Source organism: Mangifera indica, chromosome 2 (assembly GCF_011075055.1).
Source record: "Mangifera indica cultivar Alphonso chromosome 2, CATAS_Mindica_2.1, whole genome shotgun sequence".
Lineage (NCBI taxonomy): Eukaryota > Viridiplantae > Streptophyta > Magnoliopsida > Sapindales > Anacardiaceae > Mangifera > Mangifera indica.
Genome location: NC_058138.1, coordinates 11,764,106 through 11,783,394, shown reverse-complemented (window position 1 = coordinate 11,783,394; position 19,289 = coordinate 11,764,106). Strand labels below are relative to the sequence as shown.

At 33.9% G+C, this 19,289-nt stretch overlaps 1 protein-coding gene across 1 annotated transcript; it reads left to right on the top strand.

The window, feature by feature from the left end:
* The first annotated feature begins 1,708 nt into the window (after positions 1–1,708).
* LOC123208273 (serine/threonine-protein phosphatase BSL3) lies at positions 1,709–17,851 on the top strand. Its single transcript, XM_044625653.1, has 21 exons — positions 1,709–2,484; positions 4,349–4,409; positions 4,543–4,621; positions 4,761–4,840; positions 4,925–5,019; positions 5,210–5,309; positions 5,567–5,636; positions 7,370–7,471; positions 7,589–7,670; positions 9,256–9,435; positions 10,224–10,491; positions 10,572–10,800; positions 10,911–11,081; positions 12,266–12,504; positions 15,018–15,102; positions 15,202–15,300; positions 15,382–15,581; positions 15,668–15,743; positions 16,745–16,880; positions 16,953–17,092; positions 17,184–17,851. The coding sequence occupies exons 1-21, from the start codon at positions 2,061–2,063 to the stop codon at positions 17,265–17,267; spliced, it is 3,000 nt and encodes a 999-aa protein (XP_044481588.1). The 5' UTR covers positions 1,709–2,060; the 3' UTR covers positions 17,268–17,851.
* The last annotated feature ends 1,438 nt before the right edge of the window (positions 17,852–19,289 follow it).

Below are 19,289 nucleotides of genomic sequence, written 5' to 3'. Positions count from 1 at the left end.
TTAGGGCCTTTTTGGACTTCCCCCATGGGAAACCATCGAAAGATTGTGCTAAAGAAAGTAAGAATAACTTTTTGGAGATTCTCCTTTTAGTGTCAAATTGTTAATCGTAAAAATCCACCAATGAAAAGTACACAAGATCAATGGTGTGATCTTACGCAAGTAATTAAGAATAAGATGAGCAAAGACAAGGTTTTTAAAGTAGTTTCGTTTGTTACTTGAAGCCTACGTCTATTGTAATATTATTGAATTCTCCAATGAAAAATTGTCAAAATGATAATATGGAAATACGATTTGCCATCCATTTACTTTTGTATAACCTTGTATTTATAGGACAAAATGAAATGACAATATTGCAATTACATAAATAGATACACTTATATCCTACTACAATGAGATTGGACATCTAAGGAAATCTAATGATTGTTTTATGTCATTGAAATAAGATAATTATGAAATCTTGTGAAGGTAGATGATAGGGATAAAATGTGATCCTTTAATAATATGAGATAAGAATGTCAAATTAAAGAGATTATGGTATTGATTGAAACTGTTAAAAGTCACTTTTCCCACTATTTTGGAGAGAAGGCCTTTTACTCATACTTTGGGTTAATCTATATAAAGATTATGAGTCTAATCATTATCTATCACTCATACGACTAATCAATTTTTTAGTACAACTCTGGTTTATTAATTAAGGAGAAGTCTAAAGGCACATTAGGTGTCTCTTACTGTATCTCTTTCATTAATGTTTCTTTGTATTACTATGTTTGATAAAATTTGGTAGGTATAAATAATTATTATATTTGGTTAGAAATAATAAAAGAATACTAATAAATTATTTTACTTAAATGCCCTTAAATATAATTATTCTAAAATATTTTTATATTACTTATCATATTAATTGAAAATAAAGTTTTTTTTTTTAAATAATAAATTAAAATATAATTATAATAAAATTAAGATTATCTAAATAATATTTTAATATTTAATATGAATATAGTAATTAGAATATGATCTATATTACTTATCACATCATCATTAAAAATAGAAGATTATTATAATATTTTATTACTGATAAAATAAATAAGATAATATAACTAATAAAAAATATATTATTAAGATAATCATTATTACACATGAATCAATTGAGCGTAAAAAATACAAAAATAAGAATAAAATTTTTACTAGTTTAAACTTATCTTTTTAACTTGTGCAGATAGAATATTTTTTCAAATGTTTGACAATTCAATATGTCCTAAACGTAAAAGAATATTATCCAAAGTTTTGTTTTCTTGAGTTGAACGGGTACAACATATTTTATGCTTTTATAAACAGGTGATGAATTTTGTTCACTAATTGAGCCACCTGAAAACAAGCAACACCCTCAAGTGGATTGTACAAGCACGCGACAAACATAGCGCGTGTTCCTCTCCCACTAACCACCTTATTACTTCTGACAAAGCCTAATATACCTTACAATTAGGAACCGGTAATCACCGTTAATACTTAAACTCAAACCCGGTTATTCCGGTTACCTTATCCACTGCTGCCGTCACTCATTCGGTCCGTACACAAACTTTTACCGGTTGCTTACGGTAATAAAACTAAAATCCAATCATTATTTACTTGGACATTTATTAAGCATTTAATAATTAAGATAAATTAATTCAACACACTGTTAACTTTATGATGTGTTTCTGTTTGTGCAACTTGTTTTTTTAAGGCCTTGAGAATTGCCTCCGTTCCGTTCCGTTCCGTTTTCTTTTCTTTCTATTCTTCGGCCGTCTCCGCTCGATGTCATAGAAATTGAAATAGAAAGTGAGAGAATTTTATGGACGGATAGGATAAACGAAACCTAAACAAATTTTTTCTCTATTTCAGGATTTTTCACCGAAATCAATCGAATTTGAGATTCCACGATCCGAGCTTAGGTTTACAGTTTTCAATTGTGAATTATTGGTTGAAACGGAATTGGAGAAGAAATGTTGATCAGAGATGTACAATTGTGTTGATTGTACCTCCGATCTCGAAGCTAGGGTTAAGGTTATTCGGCTAAAGAAATGGATGTGGATTCAAATATGGTGCCGGACACCGATCACGATCCGGCTGTACAGAAGCAGAATATGGCGACGTCGCCAGCACCGATAGAGAGGGAGCAATTAGCTGAACAGCCTCCTGGATCTCCGACGGCATCTGCTGTGGCTCCACCATCACCACAACAACAACAGCAGCAGCAGCAGCAGAGTCCGGTGGTGGGGCCTAGGTGCGCACCTACTTACTCGGTGGTGAATGCAATTATAGAGAAGAAGGAGGACGGGCCGGGCCCGAGGTGTGGCCACACGTTAACGGCTGTTGCTGCAGTTGGAGAGGAGGGTACGCCTAATTACATTGGGCCTAGATTGATATTATTTGGTGGTGCGACCGCACTTGAGGGCAACTCTGCGGCCTCTGGAACACCTTCTTCTGCTGGAAGCGCTGGCATTAGTAGGTTTTTTGTTTTTAACTTCATTTATTTTTGTTCCATTGCAAATTTGGATTTTGCTTAAAGTTTTAATTTTATTAGAGGTTAACTAACTTATGATTTGAGATTTAAGGATTGTAGCTGGAGACTAGGTATCTTGTCAAGAGCCTGCTTTTGTTGCTGCCCTAGTAGTTTAAGATGCATCTTTTACTTTGTAATTGTAGATTCTGTGGTTGATGAGAAATCCTCATTTTATTAAAGCCAATATAAGCTAGGAAGCAATTTTGGTGGCAATGAAGTAATACTTGGTTTTAAATTTGGTTAATATGTTAGGAATCTTCATATAGTTAAATCCAAAATTGTTGAAACTGAATGATTAGCTTGTTTTGCTCTATAAGCTCTGCATGGTGTCTTATTCAGTGCTATTTGGTCTGGCACAAAAACTGTAGCCTTTTTTATTATTCCTTTCAAATTTGAAAGGCATGTTTATTTGTCATTTGCTTTTTATTGTGTGAATAAATTGAGGGTTTTTTTTTTCATGTTGAAAATTTTTGTTTTCCAACTGGAATATGTTTTTTCAATCAAACTCCCTGTGGATTTGAGGCACATTGTATGTGCAATCAACCTTGATTTTGTTGTTTCAATTGGGGTAATTGTTTGAATAAAACAAAAGAAAATCACCAATCTGAATGGCATATCAAGTTAGCTTTGTTGAAGCCAAAATAATTCAAGTTGGCGTTTTTGCCTATATATATTTATTACATGCTGTTGAGTAAGACTCACTGTAAATGGATTGAAGCGTTCAAGTAATTCAAGTCTAATTTTTGTTAATAAGGTTACACCATTGGCATAATTTGGTTACATGAATTGGACTATGATGGTTGGTTCTGTTTTGTCCTGACTAACTCTAGTTGCTTATTTCTTCTTCTGTTACTATTTGTGATGCTTAGGGCTGAACTCACTGTTTTTTAGTGGAATGAATCCTAGTTTCTGAAGTCAAATTAAATGACACATGATTGTGTCTCAATGTCCTTGGTTTCTTATATGGTACCAGAAAAAGAGAAAGGGGTCTATGTGCATGTTAACCCTTTTGTACCAAATTTCAGATATCAAGGTGCATGTTTTGTATTTAATGTTCTGTGCATCTGTAGATTCTTAATTTATTTTATTTAATTTACAATTTAAAGGGCACATAGTTTTGTAAAATGATTTTTGAAAAAATGTTGAATAAACTTGAAATTTGCTTTTTCAAGAATTGAGAATTTATTTAAGCATAGTAAAGTTATCGCTTTCTTCGAACAAATACAATGAAAATAATTTGGTATTTCTATTCTCGGAGCATTATAAGGTGACTTTGGCTTGTTTTTGTTATCATGCTTTTCAAAAATTTGAAATATCTTAAAAGTCCTCTTTGAGTTCAATAGAGTTCTAGAAATTTGAATTTTGTGCCTTCGTAATCCTTATTTCTAAAACCTTTTTTTTTATTGATTTGTTTGTAAAACAAAAGTTGAATTGCATATTGGTATTAGATCTCTTTCAAATGATGTGGTGTTAGTATTACTGTGGAAGTTCTTACAGTCTTGTTTACTAGTCAGGTTCTGTGTTTTAGTTTTTCAGACTTTGTTTGTGGTGCAAATGCTTGTCTCTTGGATTGCTAGTGGATTTGAATCTATAGTCAAAGAACTGATTTTACATGAAGATAACATTATCTGTCTGCTTATCCATGCTTAAGAAATGGCATAATTTTAAGGACAATTATATTTATTTTTAAATCAATATTTTATCTCTTAAAATTTTCCTGAACGGGTGATTCTCATGTGGAGTTTCATAGTGTTAACATTACAGGTTTTGGGTCCTCATTACCAATTTCTTTTACTTGAATTGCAGGACTAGCAGGTGCCACAGCTGATGTGCACTGTTTTGATGTTTTAACAAATAAGTGGTCTAGGTAAGTATCGGATGAAGGATTTATTACGTAATTAGCTTGTGGCTTTTTTAAACAACGCCTGCATTCTTTTGCCCTGTGGTAATATTCTTGTGCTTTTTAACAATTCATGCTTATGATACATGTTATTTTTCAGGATCACTCCTTTTGGAGAACCACCCACACCAAGGGCTGCACATGTGGCAACAGCTGTGGGGACTATGGTAGTTATTCAGGTAGAGTACATTGCATCATCTGAGAAGCTTGCATTTTTGCCCTCCCTCCCCCAACTCATCATACACACCAAATAACACCCAAAAAAAAAAAAAAGAGACTATTAATTAATTTTTTACTGGAATTTCCATTTCAACTTAGGGTGGAATTGGTCCAGCTGGTTTGTCCGCTGAGGATCTTCATGTTCTTGACCTCACACAGCAACGACCACGATGGCATAGGTTAAACTCTTGAAGGATGTTGCTGCCTTTTATTTATTTATTTTTAAATGCGTGTTATTAAAATGGTTGCGAATAATTGTGTAGAGTTGTTGTTCAAGGCCCTGGACCTGGGCCGCGTTATGGACATGTGATGGCATTAGTGGGACAAAGGTATCTCATGGCAATTGGAGGGAATGATGGTAAGTCTCTTCACAGTATGGTATCTATGTCTTGTTTGCATTATGTTGACATAAAAAAGGAAAAGAGAGAATATAGAAAAAATATTATAATAAGACTCCAAATAATTTGGTAGAAATTTTGGTTGTTTCAAGTTATAAATTTCAAAAAGTACTGAATTATGGAAAATGTGGGCTCTTTTTTTTTTTTCAGGAAAGCGGCCTTTGGCTGATGTCTGGGCCTTAGATACAGCTGCAAAGCCTTATGAATGGCGTAAGTTGGAACCTGAGGGCGAGGGTCCACCTCCATGCATGTAAATATTTTCTCCTTGCTACATGAATGCTGATATCTTCACTCATCACTTACTATTTACAGATTGTTCTTAAAGCATTTAGAGCAAAAAGCTCTGTTTATCAAATATGGACTGTCAGTGGTTGTTTCTTAAATGATTATTTCATACATTGTTTGGTTGCATTCGTGTAATTTGGGTTTCGTTTCTCACTTAAACCATAGAATTGACCCAAGATATATTCAAGTTGTGCTCATATCTGATCCTTTATGTTGGAATAGGTATGCAACTGCAAGTGCTCGTTCTGATGGCCTTCTTCTGCTTTGTGGAGGGAGGGATGCAAGTAGTGTGGTGAGTATGCATGTACCTGCTTTTAGTTTAAATGTCCTTTATCTGTAGTCTTGCCTTCTTCTTTTTGAGATTGTAATGAAAAAGTATTTTCTTTTTGTGGCAGTAGTGCTTATTGTGGTAATTTTTCTCGCTTTATATTAGTTAAGTATTATTTGGAAGATTATCTTACCATGAAGGTTTAGATTTGAGTCTGGGGATGTGAATTATATTTGCACAACAATACTGGTATATGAAATTTTAAATTTAAAAAATAAACTAAGATTTTATTGTAATCATGAGTAAAGACATGTTTAGCATTTTTGATAGATTGGCCACTTATATTTTTGAACTTTCTTAGTATTACCCTTCCAATAATGCTTGTAGGTGTAATGTAATCAAAGGCTGTGCTGAAGGCGTGCCCCCCTTTTCTGTTGGTTTCTTTTTGTTGATGTGTAAACTTTTTTTGGATGTTAGGGCTGGAGGGTTACATAATTTGAGAGTTGGTTTGTGAATGACGTATTGTGTACGTTTTCCTTGGATGATAGATTTTTTGGGTAAGGGAGCTGAAGACTCCCATTTTAAGAGTGTGCTCATCTCATGACAATTTTGGAAAGAGACAATAGTCAAATGAACCGTTACCAAAAAATAGTTAAATGAACATTCAGTTGGTTTAATTAATTCTCTTACTGTGAAAGTTGTATAATTTTGGATTTTTTTTTTTATTTCTAGTAATTATATTTTCTCTTGTGCCTGTACCTTTTTATAGTGTTTTTATGTTTTTATTTGCAAAGTTTTCTTTTTTGGGGAAATAATCTATGGAAGGAATAGTATTTCATTATTTCAATATCCTCTTGTTTTATCCGGAATTTTTATGTGCTGTGTTTTTCACTGCAGATTGATTTGTCAAATGTGGTAGAACTAATTTTATGATTTATTAAAAAAAACTGTTAGGATTTTGAAATGGCGATAAAGTTGCTTTTGTATTTTATGCAACTTGCTTTCTCTGACATATAGTGTGTATTTAACTCTTCATGAATTGCATGCACTGATATTTTCGGTTTTCATCCCTGATATTTTAGCCTCATCACCCTTGTGCCTTCCCTTAAAGTTTATTTATCTTTTCTTTTTTTTTTTTTAAGTTTGACTCTTGCAAAGTATTAATTGTTTCAAAGCTTTGATTATGTCTGTATGTATTTTATATTATGACAATTTATTTTTATTTTATTCTATTATCTGTTGCATTAAATTATTATTAATTGTTGAATTTTTTAATTCTACTAATTTTAATGTTACATTGTATACAATTATATTGAAGTAACTGGACCATCATCATGGTTCACTTTTCTCTGTGTTCTTTGCTTTACTCTCCTTATAATTAGTTAATTGAAGTCTCTTTTGTTACCATAAAAAAGAAAAAATGAAGATTTCCCTGAGCAACTTATATGATTTTTTAGTTTTCATTGCTTATATTAATATAATTAGTATAGCCCTGTTAATGAGCTACTTATGCAATATCTTCTGAATGTTAGTATTCTTATGGTGCTTCTCACCAAAATTCCTGGGTCTACCACTGATTGCATGAATGGTATCAGAAATCAAAGCTATGGGTAATTAAAGGAACTTTGGTAATATATTGTGTACTTATCAAACGTACAAAGTTTCCACTGACAATCACGTATGGCCTGTATGTAAATTAGTCTGACAAGTGTAAATGATATTGTGTTGTGTGATTCAAGCCTTTTTTATTTTTGCAGCCTTTGGCAAGTGCATATGGACTTGCTAAGCATAGAGATGGTCGTTGGGAATGGGCTATTGCTCCTGGTGTTTCGCCTTCTCCCAGATACCAACATGCAGCAGTGGGTTTTGTTTTTCCCTTTTTCCTTTAATTTTTCTTAAAGTTTATTCTATGGCTTCACTTCTTTTCTTTTCTTAATTTTTGGCAAAAGATCAATCATTTCTTACTATACTTGTAGGTTTTTGTTAATGCACGGCTCCATGTGTCCGGAGGGGCACTTGGTGGAGGACGCATGGTAGAAGATTCATCAAGTGTTGCAGGTATTTGAAGCTGGCTTTTAAAATCTTGGAATTCTAGTTCTTTGGTATATTGTGATGTATGGCCTTGTATTTTATGGTATGATGAGATGTTTTACTTGAATATATTTTACATGCATTTCCAGAAATAGAAGGCATGTTAATGGCTGAAATAGTTTTGTATGTAGTTTATGACCTCCTTACTTTATTGCTTCAGATACATATATATTCATGTTAGAAATATTGTGCATATATACATGTACTTGGTACAGCTGGCTGAATGCATGGTATGGGGCAATTATGGTAATTTAAAATGTACCTGGTGCTAGGGCCTTTGATCATAGTTTCTAATGTTTTAGATTGAAAGGGTTCAATAATTGATGGTGTTTAGTGTTGAGTTTGTAAATATCTACTGTGGGATAGGGGAACAAAGATGTAAAAGTAAAGATCATTGAAGAATGAGAAAATAATCCAATTTACGGCTAGCCCCGTCGTTGTTTCTCTGAACAGTTGGATCACACAATCCTTATTAATTGTGCATTATCGGGAAGTTTCTCTTACAGTCTGTTTTCATCTATAAAAAGTGTTTGCATGCATCTATATATTTTGAATGATTCTACTTGAGTTGGACTTGGACAATATTATTTTTGCAAAACACTGAGAAGTATATAACTAACCTAGTTATTGATTGGTGTTGATGGGAAGTGACTGTGGCCTTGGGATTATAGAACTTCTAATTGTTGGTGTTGAACAAGGCATTTATTTTTATCCATGATGGGGATCATTGCTAGTTTCCTTGGTAGGTGGCTCACAACTCAAGTGTAGAGAACAATATTTGGTGTTCCATGCCCAATTCTGATTTGATGGTTCTAGATGTTTCTTTTTTTTTTTTTTCCTCTCCTTTTTTTCTTCCTGCTCTTTTTTTTTTTTCCTCAGCTTTTGCATGTTCTTTGTTCTCCAATCTGGGGTTGCCTTTAGACTTTACAACCTTAGTAGTTGGGAAACTTTTATGACATTATTGTACCTCAAGTAGGTGCCCCCCATGTATTTGAACAATTGGCTTCTTGGTTAGAAACAACGTGCTTAGCTACTTGTTCTAACTTTTTGGGTCTTTATCTGCTAATTATTTTGCAGCATTCATGTTTTGGTTTGAGAGAAAGTAACATATTATCTCATTTGTCACTTGCTTTATCTGAGAAGTTATATCTTGTTTTGGCATTTGTTTGTTTTCTTCTTGTTGTTAGTGTAAGGTGGATTTATTTTTCCTTTAAGAACAAAATAAAAAATAAAATGAAGATAATGATTTTTGTTCTTATTATTGTTAACTCTTTATTCTCTTTTATCCTTTTTTTATTTTGAAAGTTTAAAGTTGTTTTTGTTTGCAATGTATTGGGTATATTTCTACCTCTCCTCAAAATAAATGACTCTGTGTAATGTTTAAGAGGACAAGAATCGGTAAGGGTCACATATGGCAATGGACATTACGAAAACTGTTAATTGTTATTGTTGATAGGGTGTTTTTATCCCATTGCCTAGAGAATGTATATTTCATCAGGAGCTGGCCCATTTATATAAACCTTACTGGTCCTCTATGTTTTCCTTTCTATAGTGTTGGATACTGCAGCTGGAGTTTGGTGTGATACAAAATCTGTTGTTACTAGTCCTAGGACAGGCCGATACAGTGCTGATGCGGCAGGTGGAGATGCTGCAGTTGAGTTGACAAGGCGTTGCAGGCATGCAGCTGCAGCAGTTGGTGACTTGATATTTATTTATGGTGGTTTACGTGGTGGTAAGATCTACATTCAACTTAATAATTTGCTGTTATTCTTTCCAATGTATTCTATACCTCATAAAAACCTACCCATTACAACATCTGTCTTCATAGTTTATTTGCTTAGTAAAGGGGCTTATTTATTTTGCCAAAGTTAGCAGCATATTCCACTGCACAGTTTTGCACTGCCAATTGAACTTTTCTTGGAGAAAATAGGCGTCTATGTTTCTCTATCTGAATTAATGGGTGTGTATTTTAATTGACATATCACTACCATTGATGTAATATATCTTCCAGCTTTGTGTATGCTATGTTTGGGTGGAATTAGTTCAAGAGGGGATGTGCTGTCAATTAAGAAATAAGCTCTTTCCAGTAATAGGAAGAGTCCCTAGTTGATGGAAAGTTATGTTAATGTTATTTTGAAGAATTCAGTTCTTGCCATATGTTGATGATGGCATGTGTAAAAGGAAATTCAAAGATGCTGAATCAGATTGAAATAGTTTGGAATATATGTGCTGTGATTTAACACTTATTATAAAATTACAGATGCATTTTGTGTGAAATTTTTGGGAAACTTAAGAGGGGAAAAGACTTTGCGGTGGATGACTGAATTAGATTTGAAGGTAGATGATAGGAGCTTGATATTGTCTTTGTAGCTTGCATGTTAGAATGCATCTTCAGAGCCTGCTCCTTTAGTCAATGGTTGTCTTTCATTTTTTTAAAAAATGGCGGAAGCATGATCTTGCAAGCTAACAAGTAATATGATGACATTATAATATTGTTGTTGATGTATGCTTATGTTTCAGGGGTGTTGCTTGATGACCTACTTGTTGCGGAAGACCTGGCTGCAGCCGAGACAACAACTGCAGCTTCACATGCCGCCGCCGCCGCTGCATCAAATGTGCAAGCAGGGCGGCTTGGAAGGTATGGATTTCTTGAAGAAAGAGCAAGGCAAACAATGCCTGAAGCAGCTCCTGATGGTGCAGTTGTACTGGGAAATCCAGTTGCTCCTCCAATTAATGGTGACATGTATACTGATATAAGCACAGAAAATGCCATGCTCCAAGGATCTAGGTGAGCTAGCTTCTGGGCATGTCATGATTGCTATGGTTGGTTATTATTCAAAGAGTTGTTCACTTTAAATTGATGTGCAGAAGAGTAAGCAAAGGTGTTGAGTCGTTGGTTGAAGCATCAGCTGCAGAAGCTGAAGCTATCAGTGCCACACTAGCTGCAGTCAAGGCACGACAAGTTAATGGAGAGGTTGAACTACCAGACAGGGATCGTGGGGCTGAGGCTACTCCTAGTGGCAAACAGATGATTAAACCTGATTCTGTAGGGTCCAATAGCATTGCTCCAGCTGGAGTTCGGCTGCATCATAGAGCTGTAAGTACAAGATTTTGACAGCTGAGTCAAATCTTATAGTGATGCTATATTAGCATGAAGGTGCTTATTTCTTGGCTTCAAGTCTGATGTGCTCTTTCATGCTGTATTAGGTTGTTGTTGCTGCAGAGACTGGTGGAGCATTAGGGGGTATGGTCAGACAGCTTTCTATAGACCAGTTTGAAAATGAAGGGAGGAGGGTAAGCTATGGGACCCCTGAGAATGCAACAGCAGCAAGAAAGCTATTAGATCGCCAGATGTCCATCAATAGTGTCCCAAAGAAGGTAAAATTGATGAGGAAGTTTGGTAATCCCTCTTATAAAGTTTTACAACATGACACTGAACTCCATTCAATTAGTCAATGGCTATGGATAGAGAAGAGTTAAATTGTTTTTCTGATTCTGCTTAAGAAAGAATGGAAAGGTAAAAAGGCTTTTTAACCCATTAGGATTAAGTAAACAACATTTATACACAGACACAAACACAAATTTTGATGAGAGTGCACTTGTAATCTTGTATACCTATTACAGACATCAAAACTCATCTTTCACCATGGTCTCTTTTCCAAACATCGCTAACCCTTGGTTTTCCTACAGGAAGTGCATTGATGATTTGAATCCTTAACTTCTGTCTAGGCAACCACTAAAATCAAGCTGTGAAGTTTATAACACTAAGTTCATCGTGGTCTTAACTCTGGGTTATAGTATTATTATTTTAAGGACATTTATACAAGATAAATGTATTCTCATGATTGGTGACAACCTTTCTCACTTTAAGAAATAGCAGTTGGCCTACAGATTTTCTTGTGTGAAATTTGCAAATTGTGCTCAATGTTAAGTTGCAAAATGTTTTGGAGTTTGGTCTTGGGACCTACAGAATGAAGGATCATCTTGTATAAATATTCTTGCGCCACAAAATTTATTCCCTTGTTATTTGCATAAAACTTTATTAGAGATCACCTTTCATATGATATTTGTAATGATTTTAGACGATTTTAAAATGTTCCAAATTTGTTTATGTTACAGGACCTAGTCATTTATGTTGGATCACAGCTATTCAGTGTCACATTCATATACCTTTAAATGTTGGGACAAAGTAGCTCTAGGCTTGCTGAGGTCTCATGATTTTTTAATGTACTTAGTGAAAATTAGTGTCTAAAATCCCCTTATTGCACAAAACATTCTCTTTTTTCAAAGTTTTTTGTAAAATGTGGGCATATGGAAGTTCACCTCAATTCTTTTTGAGACAGCCTGCGTATGAGTATTAATCTGAGAGGATGATCAATTAATTTTTTGAAGCCCATGTTTGCATTACTTTGTGCCTGGCATAGGTGTTTGACCAATTGTAAGTTTTCAAGTAGTTTATATCAGGCAACAATAATTATTGAAAGAAGGTAAAGTTGTGTTCAGCCTAGCTTGCTTTGTTGTCAAATTACCTTCTTTAACTTTTTTTTTTTTTTAAAAACCAGGTCATAGCACATCTTTTAAAGCCTCGAGGCTGGAAGCCCCCTGTCCGACGGCAATTTTTCTTAGACTGCAATGAAATAGCAGATCTTTGTGATAGTGCTGAACGAATATTTTCTAGTGAACCAAGTGTCTTACAGCTTAAGGCTCCTATCAAAATATTTGGTGATCTGCATGGGCAGTTTGGAGATCTCATGCGCCTTTTTGATGAATATGGCGCACCTTCAACAGCTGGGGACATTGCGTAAGCAATTTAATTATTTATTTTTATTTATTGTTAAGCACTTTTTTTTTTATAACAAATTCAAAATTGATTTTTATCATGTTGGACGATTCTTTTTATTTGGTTTGACTGATACAAAATTGATTCTGTTGTATTTACTAATATTGCAGAAGTCTTATGAGGAACCTAAGTATACTTTTAACTATCCTTCATATTACAATAAAAGTGTTTGTTGAATTGTGACAGTTTAGTTTTTCCTTATACTTGAAAATAACTGATTATTTCTAGGTTCTTAGTTTACTGTAATGTCACTTTCATATTTGGATCGATAACTTGTCTATGTAAAACTATTGCTTTTGGAGCAATTACCACATGCGAGTGTTATTGTAGACTGAAGTGCCTCAGAGGTTGTGAATGAACAGTGGACTTTAATTTAGACTTATTAATAAATTGTCTTACTGTAGTTGAAGGGGTGGTTGTGTTTTCATTAGTAAGGTTAATTTCAGTATGACAGTGGCTTGGTGATGATGAAGGCTGTATCCAGTAGTGGGTAGTAATGATGGATCTGGTGGTGGAAATTTTTGTGGCAGTGGTGATCTCTTGGTGCCAGAACTGGTGACGTTGGTAGCAATAGCTAGTGATGGCTTGGGATGTAAATGGAGAAGTGGTGATGCAGTGTTTGAGTGTGGGGACAGCTGCTTCTCTTCCATCAAATGTTGTTAGAGTTACAAAATCTGTGACACTACAATTGATGGTCTAGAAGTTTTATGCTCCATTTGTATACATCTATATAGTCATACTGTATATATGTATATAAACAGGGAAGTTGAAATTCAAAACTTATTTTTTTTGTGAGCCATAATTTGGTGTGTCATTAGCTTCTGATCAGCTGGTCTAGTGGTTGTTATAATTGTCTTTCTTCATTGTAATGAGTTGCAATCACTAATTTAAACTTGTTCTTTTGTTAGCCACTATACTGGTCCTGATATTAGATGGTCTTGTGGTAGTTGTAATTTGTTCATTTGCCAATGCTATTGGTTCAATAACGAAGGAGTAGAGAGAGATTTCTTTTTTCTTTACTCTTAATATTCAGGAAGCAGGTTTTCCATGGTGGGAGAGTGAAGTTTTTAAAAATATTTACTCATCCTTTATTAATTGCATGCCTGGTCCATAAATATTGCATATTTTTTATATTTTGATAAATAATTATCTTTTCTTGTATTATTTTATTAAATTGAACTGAAGAACTCTTCGTTTATGACAGCTTGTGCAACCATTATCTCTCATTCTGATTTCAGATGATTTTTAAGAGATTATATTCATATATTATCTATAATTTTATTTTATTTTTGGGCCTAAAGATTTATATTTTGTTTCAGAACTTAGCCATCATGGAAATTTATTACTTTGCTTTTACTATTATGAGGAAGAGATGATAAAATTAATACATTATTTGTCTTGATTGTTTCTTGTCTTCCAGTGGTCATAGCAACATCTAAAAGTGGTGAATTATTGAGTATCTTTGTTAAAATATTATCTTTAAGTACACATTATCTAGTCTAGTCTGCACTTAAGTGGAATAAAATTTAATTTTAAAAGTAAATGCTGATTTTGACTATCATTTTTCTAATGTTTACTGTGATGAATAAATAAATGGATACTTTTTTTTTTTTCGGGTAAGTAAATAAATGGATTCTTTTATCTCACTATATAAAAGATGTTTAGTTTTCTCAGGTAGAGTGCCTTTTTGGTGGCACACATTACCAAAAGAGAGTCAGGAAAGCTGTCCATCCTTCATTTTGGAAAACTAAGATGTAAATTTTGTTAATCATTGGGTATAAAAAATTATATGGTAGATGCTCTTTTTGTGCTAGTGGTTTTCCTTTTCTTAATAATAACCTTGAGGTGGAACACTGCTTCATCTCTGTTTTGTACACTATTTTCTTACTAACAAAATTTATGCAGTTTGTTTGGAGAAAAAAAAAAAAATGGGACAAGAAACACATAATTAAGTTTACCTATAAGTTGGCTTAGTCTGTGGATTACATCCCATGTTTGAATAGAAATTAACTGAAGCTTCCAAGTTAGATAACGTGGTTTAATCTGGTCTGTGACTCTTGAATTAAAGGTCTAGTACTTAGAATTTTCAAGTTTTTAAATGCATGTCATCTTGGTTAGGGTTGAAATGATCATACATCGCTCAAGGTTGTTGAACTTGTTGAAATGATCTACCCACATTTCTCTGTGCATATATTCTTGCTTAAAGGTGTATAAAAAGTCCATGTGCTTGAAAGTATCGCTGTGAGACAAATATATGATTATTTTTATAATTGAGGTGGTTTATTATTATTTTTATTATTCTTCTATTTTGATCATGTGGGTTGATTTCTTTCCCCGCTGCCAGCATAGATGGGTGGTTTATTCACTGTTGCAAAATTACTACTTTATGCATTGGAATGCATGTTGATCGCTACCTTTTACAGTCAAGTTTAACCTGGGAAACTCCATGACATTAATTTCGTGAATGACTGCAGATACATTGATTATCTCTTCCTGGGAGATTATGTTGATCGTGGTCAACACAGCCTTGAGACCATTACTCTTCTGCTTGCTCTGAAGGTACCTTTGGGATTTTTTTTTCCCAATATCATTCATCTGTCAAACTGAACTTTTTCTTGGAGATGGACTTATTGATGTATCATTACATCAATTTTGCAGGTTGAATATCCCAACAATGTACATCTAATTCGTGGGAACCATGAAGCTGCAGACATTAACGCCCTTTTTGGTTTCAGGATTGAGTGCATTGAACGCATGGTATCTTAGCCTATGCTTTCAAAAGGTCTTTTTTCTTTGTATGAAGTGGTTTCTCTGGCAATCTAATGCATCGTTGAACAGGGTGAGAGAGATGGAATTTGGTCTTGGCATAGGATAAACCGTTTGTTCAATTGGCTACCTTTGGCGGCTCTAATTGAAAAGAAAATAATTTGTATGCATGGTGGTATTGGTCGGTCAATAAATCATGTGGAGCAGATTGAAAACCTTCAACGTCCGATCACCATGGAAGCTGGCTCAATTGTGCTTATGGATCTATTATGGTCAGTGCATGTCTACAGTATTTCACTTTGATGCTTTCAATTATGTTCTGATTTGTCAATGACATTGTAGTATGTTTTTTCCTTAGGTCTGATCCAACAGAAAATGACAGTGTGGAAGGACTGCGACCAAATGCTAGGGGTCCAGGGTTGGTTACTTTTGGGGTGAGTATCTTTCCTTTCTTCTATTTTTATATCGTTATAATGAGCTTCACAAATACTTCAATTATATTGAATTAAATGGATTTCTTGGTAAGTTCAGGTTCTATTTTATAGTGCAAGAGATGGCTGAATATTTCAAATTTTAACGGTCACGAATGAATTGAGATTTTAGAAATTAACATCTTTTGATACACTGGTGCCATTCCCTGTGCTGAGAATTTTTAAAGAAGTACTAGAATTTGGAGTTTGTCTATGAAATTTAGGATGTTTTAAAAGATAAAGCTCCATGTCTGAAGCTATATTCTCCCGATTATATGATCTGAATTTGCAGATTAAAATTCCCAAGCCCAGGATTTTGATTTCACCTGTGCATTTATTATATTTTTAACCTTGTAATTTCCTCTGACCTCCCTTATGAAAAACTCCATGTCATTAAAGTGTTTAGTCTTTAATAATCGTTGCAGACTTGCTAGTCAACTAAAGCAGTGGGTTCCACTTATTCATCTTTGTACTAATCCTTAAATTTTTTACTTAATTTTCAAACTTTAATTTAGGCTCATTCATCAGTAATAATTCAATGGTTGGAGGCTTGGAGCTGCTACTAAATGCAATTGCCTTTTAATCCTTGTTTCAAAATGAATTCAAATTACCCATTCATTTATTTGATCTTGTTGTTGAATGCGGCTAATTAGTCCATTGTGAAAATTTAGGGCTTTTATCCAAATCTTGATAATTTCTTCATTCTATTGATAAAATTAAGGCATGAAGCAGATTAGACCTGTGATTGCATCTGTGTGTGTAGTTTGAGTTAACATTAAAGGTCAGTTAATCATATAAAATTTAAAAAATACTTATGGACTGTAGTCTATCAACATCAAATTTTTGGATTAATGTTTTCTGAAACAACTTTCAATATGCTAACCAATTCATACTGGAAAATTTTCCACCTGGTATCTTTGTTGGTTTTGTCTGTCGTGCTCATGTTAGAAAGTTAGCTTTTGCAGCCTGATCGAGTTATGGAATTTTGCGATAACAATGATCTTCAGTTGATTGTACGTGCACATGAATGTGTGATGGATGGCTTTGAGCGATTTGCCCAAGGACATTTAATTACACTTTTCTCAGCTACCAATTATTGTGGTATGTAGCCTCTCCCTTTTTGATGATTGATGTAGTCAATGTTCAGCCTTTTTCACTTGGTTGAATCTGTAGGTACTGCAAATAATGCGGGGGCAATATTAGTTTTGGGTAGAGATCTTGTGGTGGTTCCAAAACTCATTCATCCTTTACCACCAGCAATTTCATCACCCGAAGCATCACCAGAACGCCATATAGAAGATACATGGATGCAGGTGCCACTAATTAAAATCCCATCTGCACTGAGTAGTGAGATTTTTGTTTAGTTCCTGGTGTTTATTTTGTTTATTGGATTCTTGCAACTAGGAACTTAATGCTAACAGACCTCCGACACCAACTCGAGGCCGTCCTCAAGTACCAAATGATCGGGGCTCTCTTGCGTGGATATAGTAATCTGTCTCCCATACAATTGCTTTGTATACTCTCATTATATGCTCATGCTACCACCTGGAGTATATGGTGTTCTGTATAGAGTATGGTGCCATATACAGGAAATCTCAAAGGTGTAACGTATAGTCCTGAAGAAATCTGGGGGCTTTCTAAAATTTTGGTTTTGGCCACAATTAATAGGCCTTGAGATGATGAAGATTACTTAGAGAAGCAGGTGACTGGAAGCAGGCAGGAAGACTTAACGTTGGTTAATGCATAAAGAGTTACAGTTTGGACCGTCCACCTTTTGTAAATTGAGCGACAGGCAGGTAGAAGTCAGTCATTGTTGTTTTGTGTATGGGTTGGTAGTGCCGGGTTTTTTTCTTGTTAGTTTTCATATATATTTTTTTCCCTCGTTTTAGGTCTAATATATATTTTTTGTGTATCAAGAGGACATTGAGGTCCTTGTATGTGAAGGTGAGAGAGATAATACTAAAATCTTTGTGGGCATCCTTGTATGATAGAGGTGTTGCTTCCTGTAGTTGTCAATTCTGGTTTGTACAATGTAACAATTGTGTGAAGATAAGAAGCATTTTGGTCTGGCATATCATTTCTGAAGTTTTGGTTATAAAATGCCTTTTAACTTGTTTTTATTTAGAACACTTTATGTTCAAGACCCAACCCAATTGACTCTCTGAATGTGGGATTATGGGTACTACCTCTAATATCAATTGTAAGGGAATTTGTATAAAGCTTAGATTCGCTCTCTCTTTTAATGTTTTAAGCATCGTATTGAAAGATGAATCTTTTCCTGTAGTAAACAGAATAAAGTGTAAGATGGAAATTAGGTGCAAGTAGAGAATTGTTTTCCAGGCCAGGTGGAGGCACAGAGGCCTCAATTGCTTCAATTGGAGGTGGCAATGGGTTGTGTTGGGTTGGGCCTTAGAACCAGATTGGCTCACAAAATTTTTAGGTCCAAGCCCAGTCATATATAGGACCGGGTTGGGCTTTAAATTTGTACAAATTATTTTTCAATTATTAAAATTGAAGATAGTATCTCAAACATTTTATTGATAATCTCACTTGTTGTAAAAGAATATCGTAGTTATATGATAACAAATATTAAACATAGTACAAATAAATTAATTTACATACTGTACAATTATAAATATAAATAAAATATATTATTATATCGTTTATATACTCGTCTTCAAAATCTAAATTTCTAAATTCTTCAAAGATATCTCCTGTCACCCAAATTTATCATTTGAAATTAGCTTTGAATAAATCTTTCATACATATGATCGTCTCGACTATGTTTAGATGTGAGTTGGATCGCATATCATCCAGTGCGCAACCACCTACATTAAAAATGAATTCTGATGCTACAGTCAACATTGGAGGTGTTAGTAAATCTCGGCCCATGGCGGCAAGCATAGGAAAAGTTTATATATTTTCTTTTTATCATGTCAAAACATCTAGTTTTTCAACATTATATCGTTGAACAATTTCTAAATAATGGTTAATGTTGATATAATTAGAAAATTGACCTTAATTTCTACTTTGACTCGTAGGCTACTTACCTTTGCGCAAAAGTGACCATATACGCGATTTTTTTTGTCTGAACTACCGGAATTTACCTCTGGTTCTAAACCTTGTCCTGTCTTTTCATATTTTTATTTATAAATACTATACATTTCAAGTAAAAAATCTTGAACATATTCAACAGAATTAAAATTGCTATTAATTGATAAATTTTTATTAATAATATTAAAAAAATTTTGTAGTCCATTAATTTTTGCCCTATGATCTAAGACAGTAGATATGGAATAAAGTAAAAGAATTTTACTCTAATATTTAAAAAAATTTTGTTCTATTTGTTTAGATATATTTTGGAAAGTTTGATAAGATCCATGTTCTTTAAAAAAATCATTTTTTTTAATCATACTATATATTATTGAACAAGTTGTTAGACAATACACACATGAGCAATGGTCCGTGACTGTCTTTAATGGCTTTAAAATGTTCATTAGAGTCATAGTT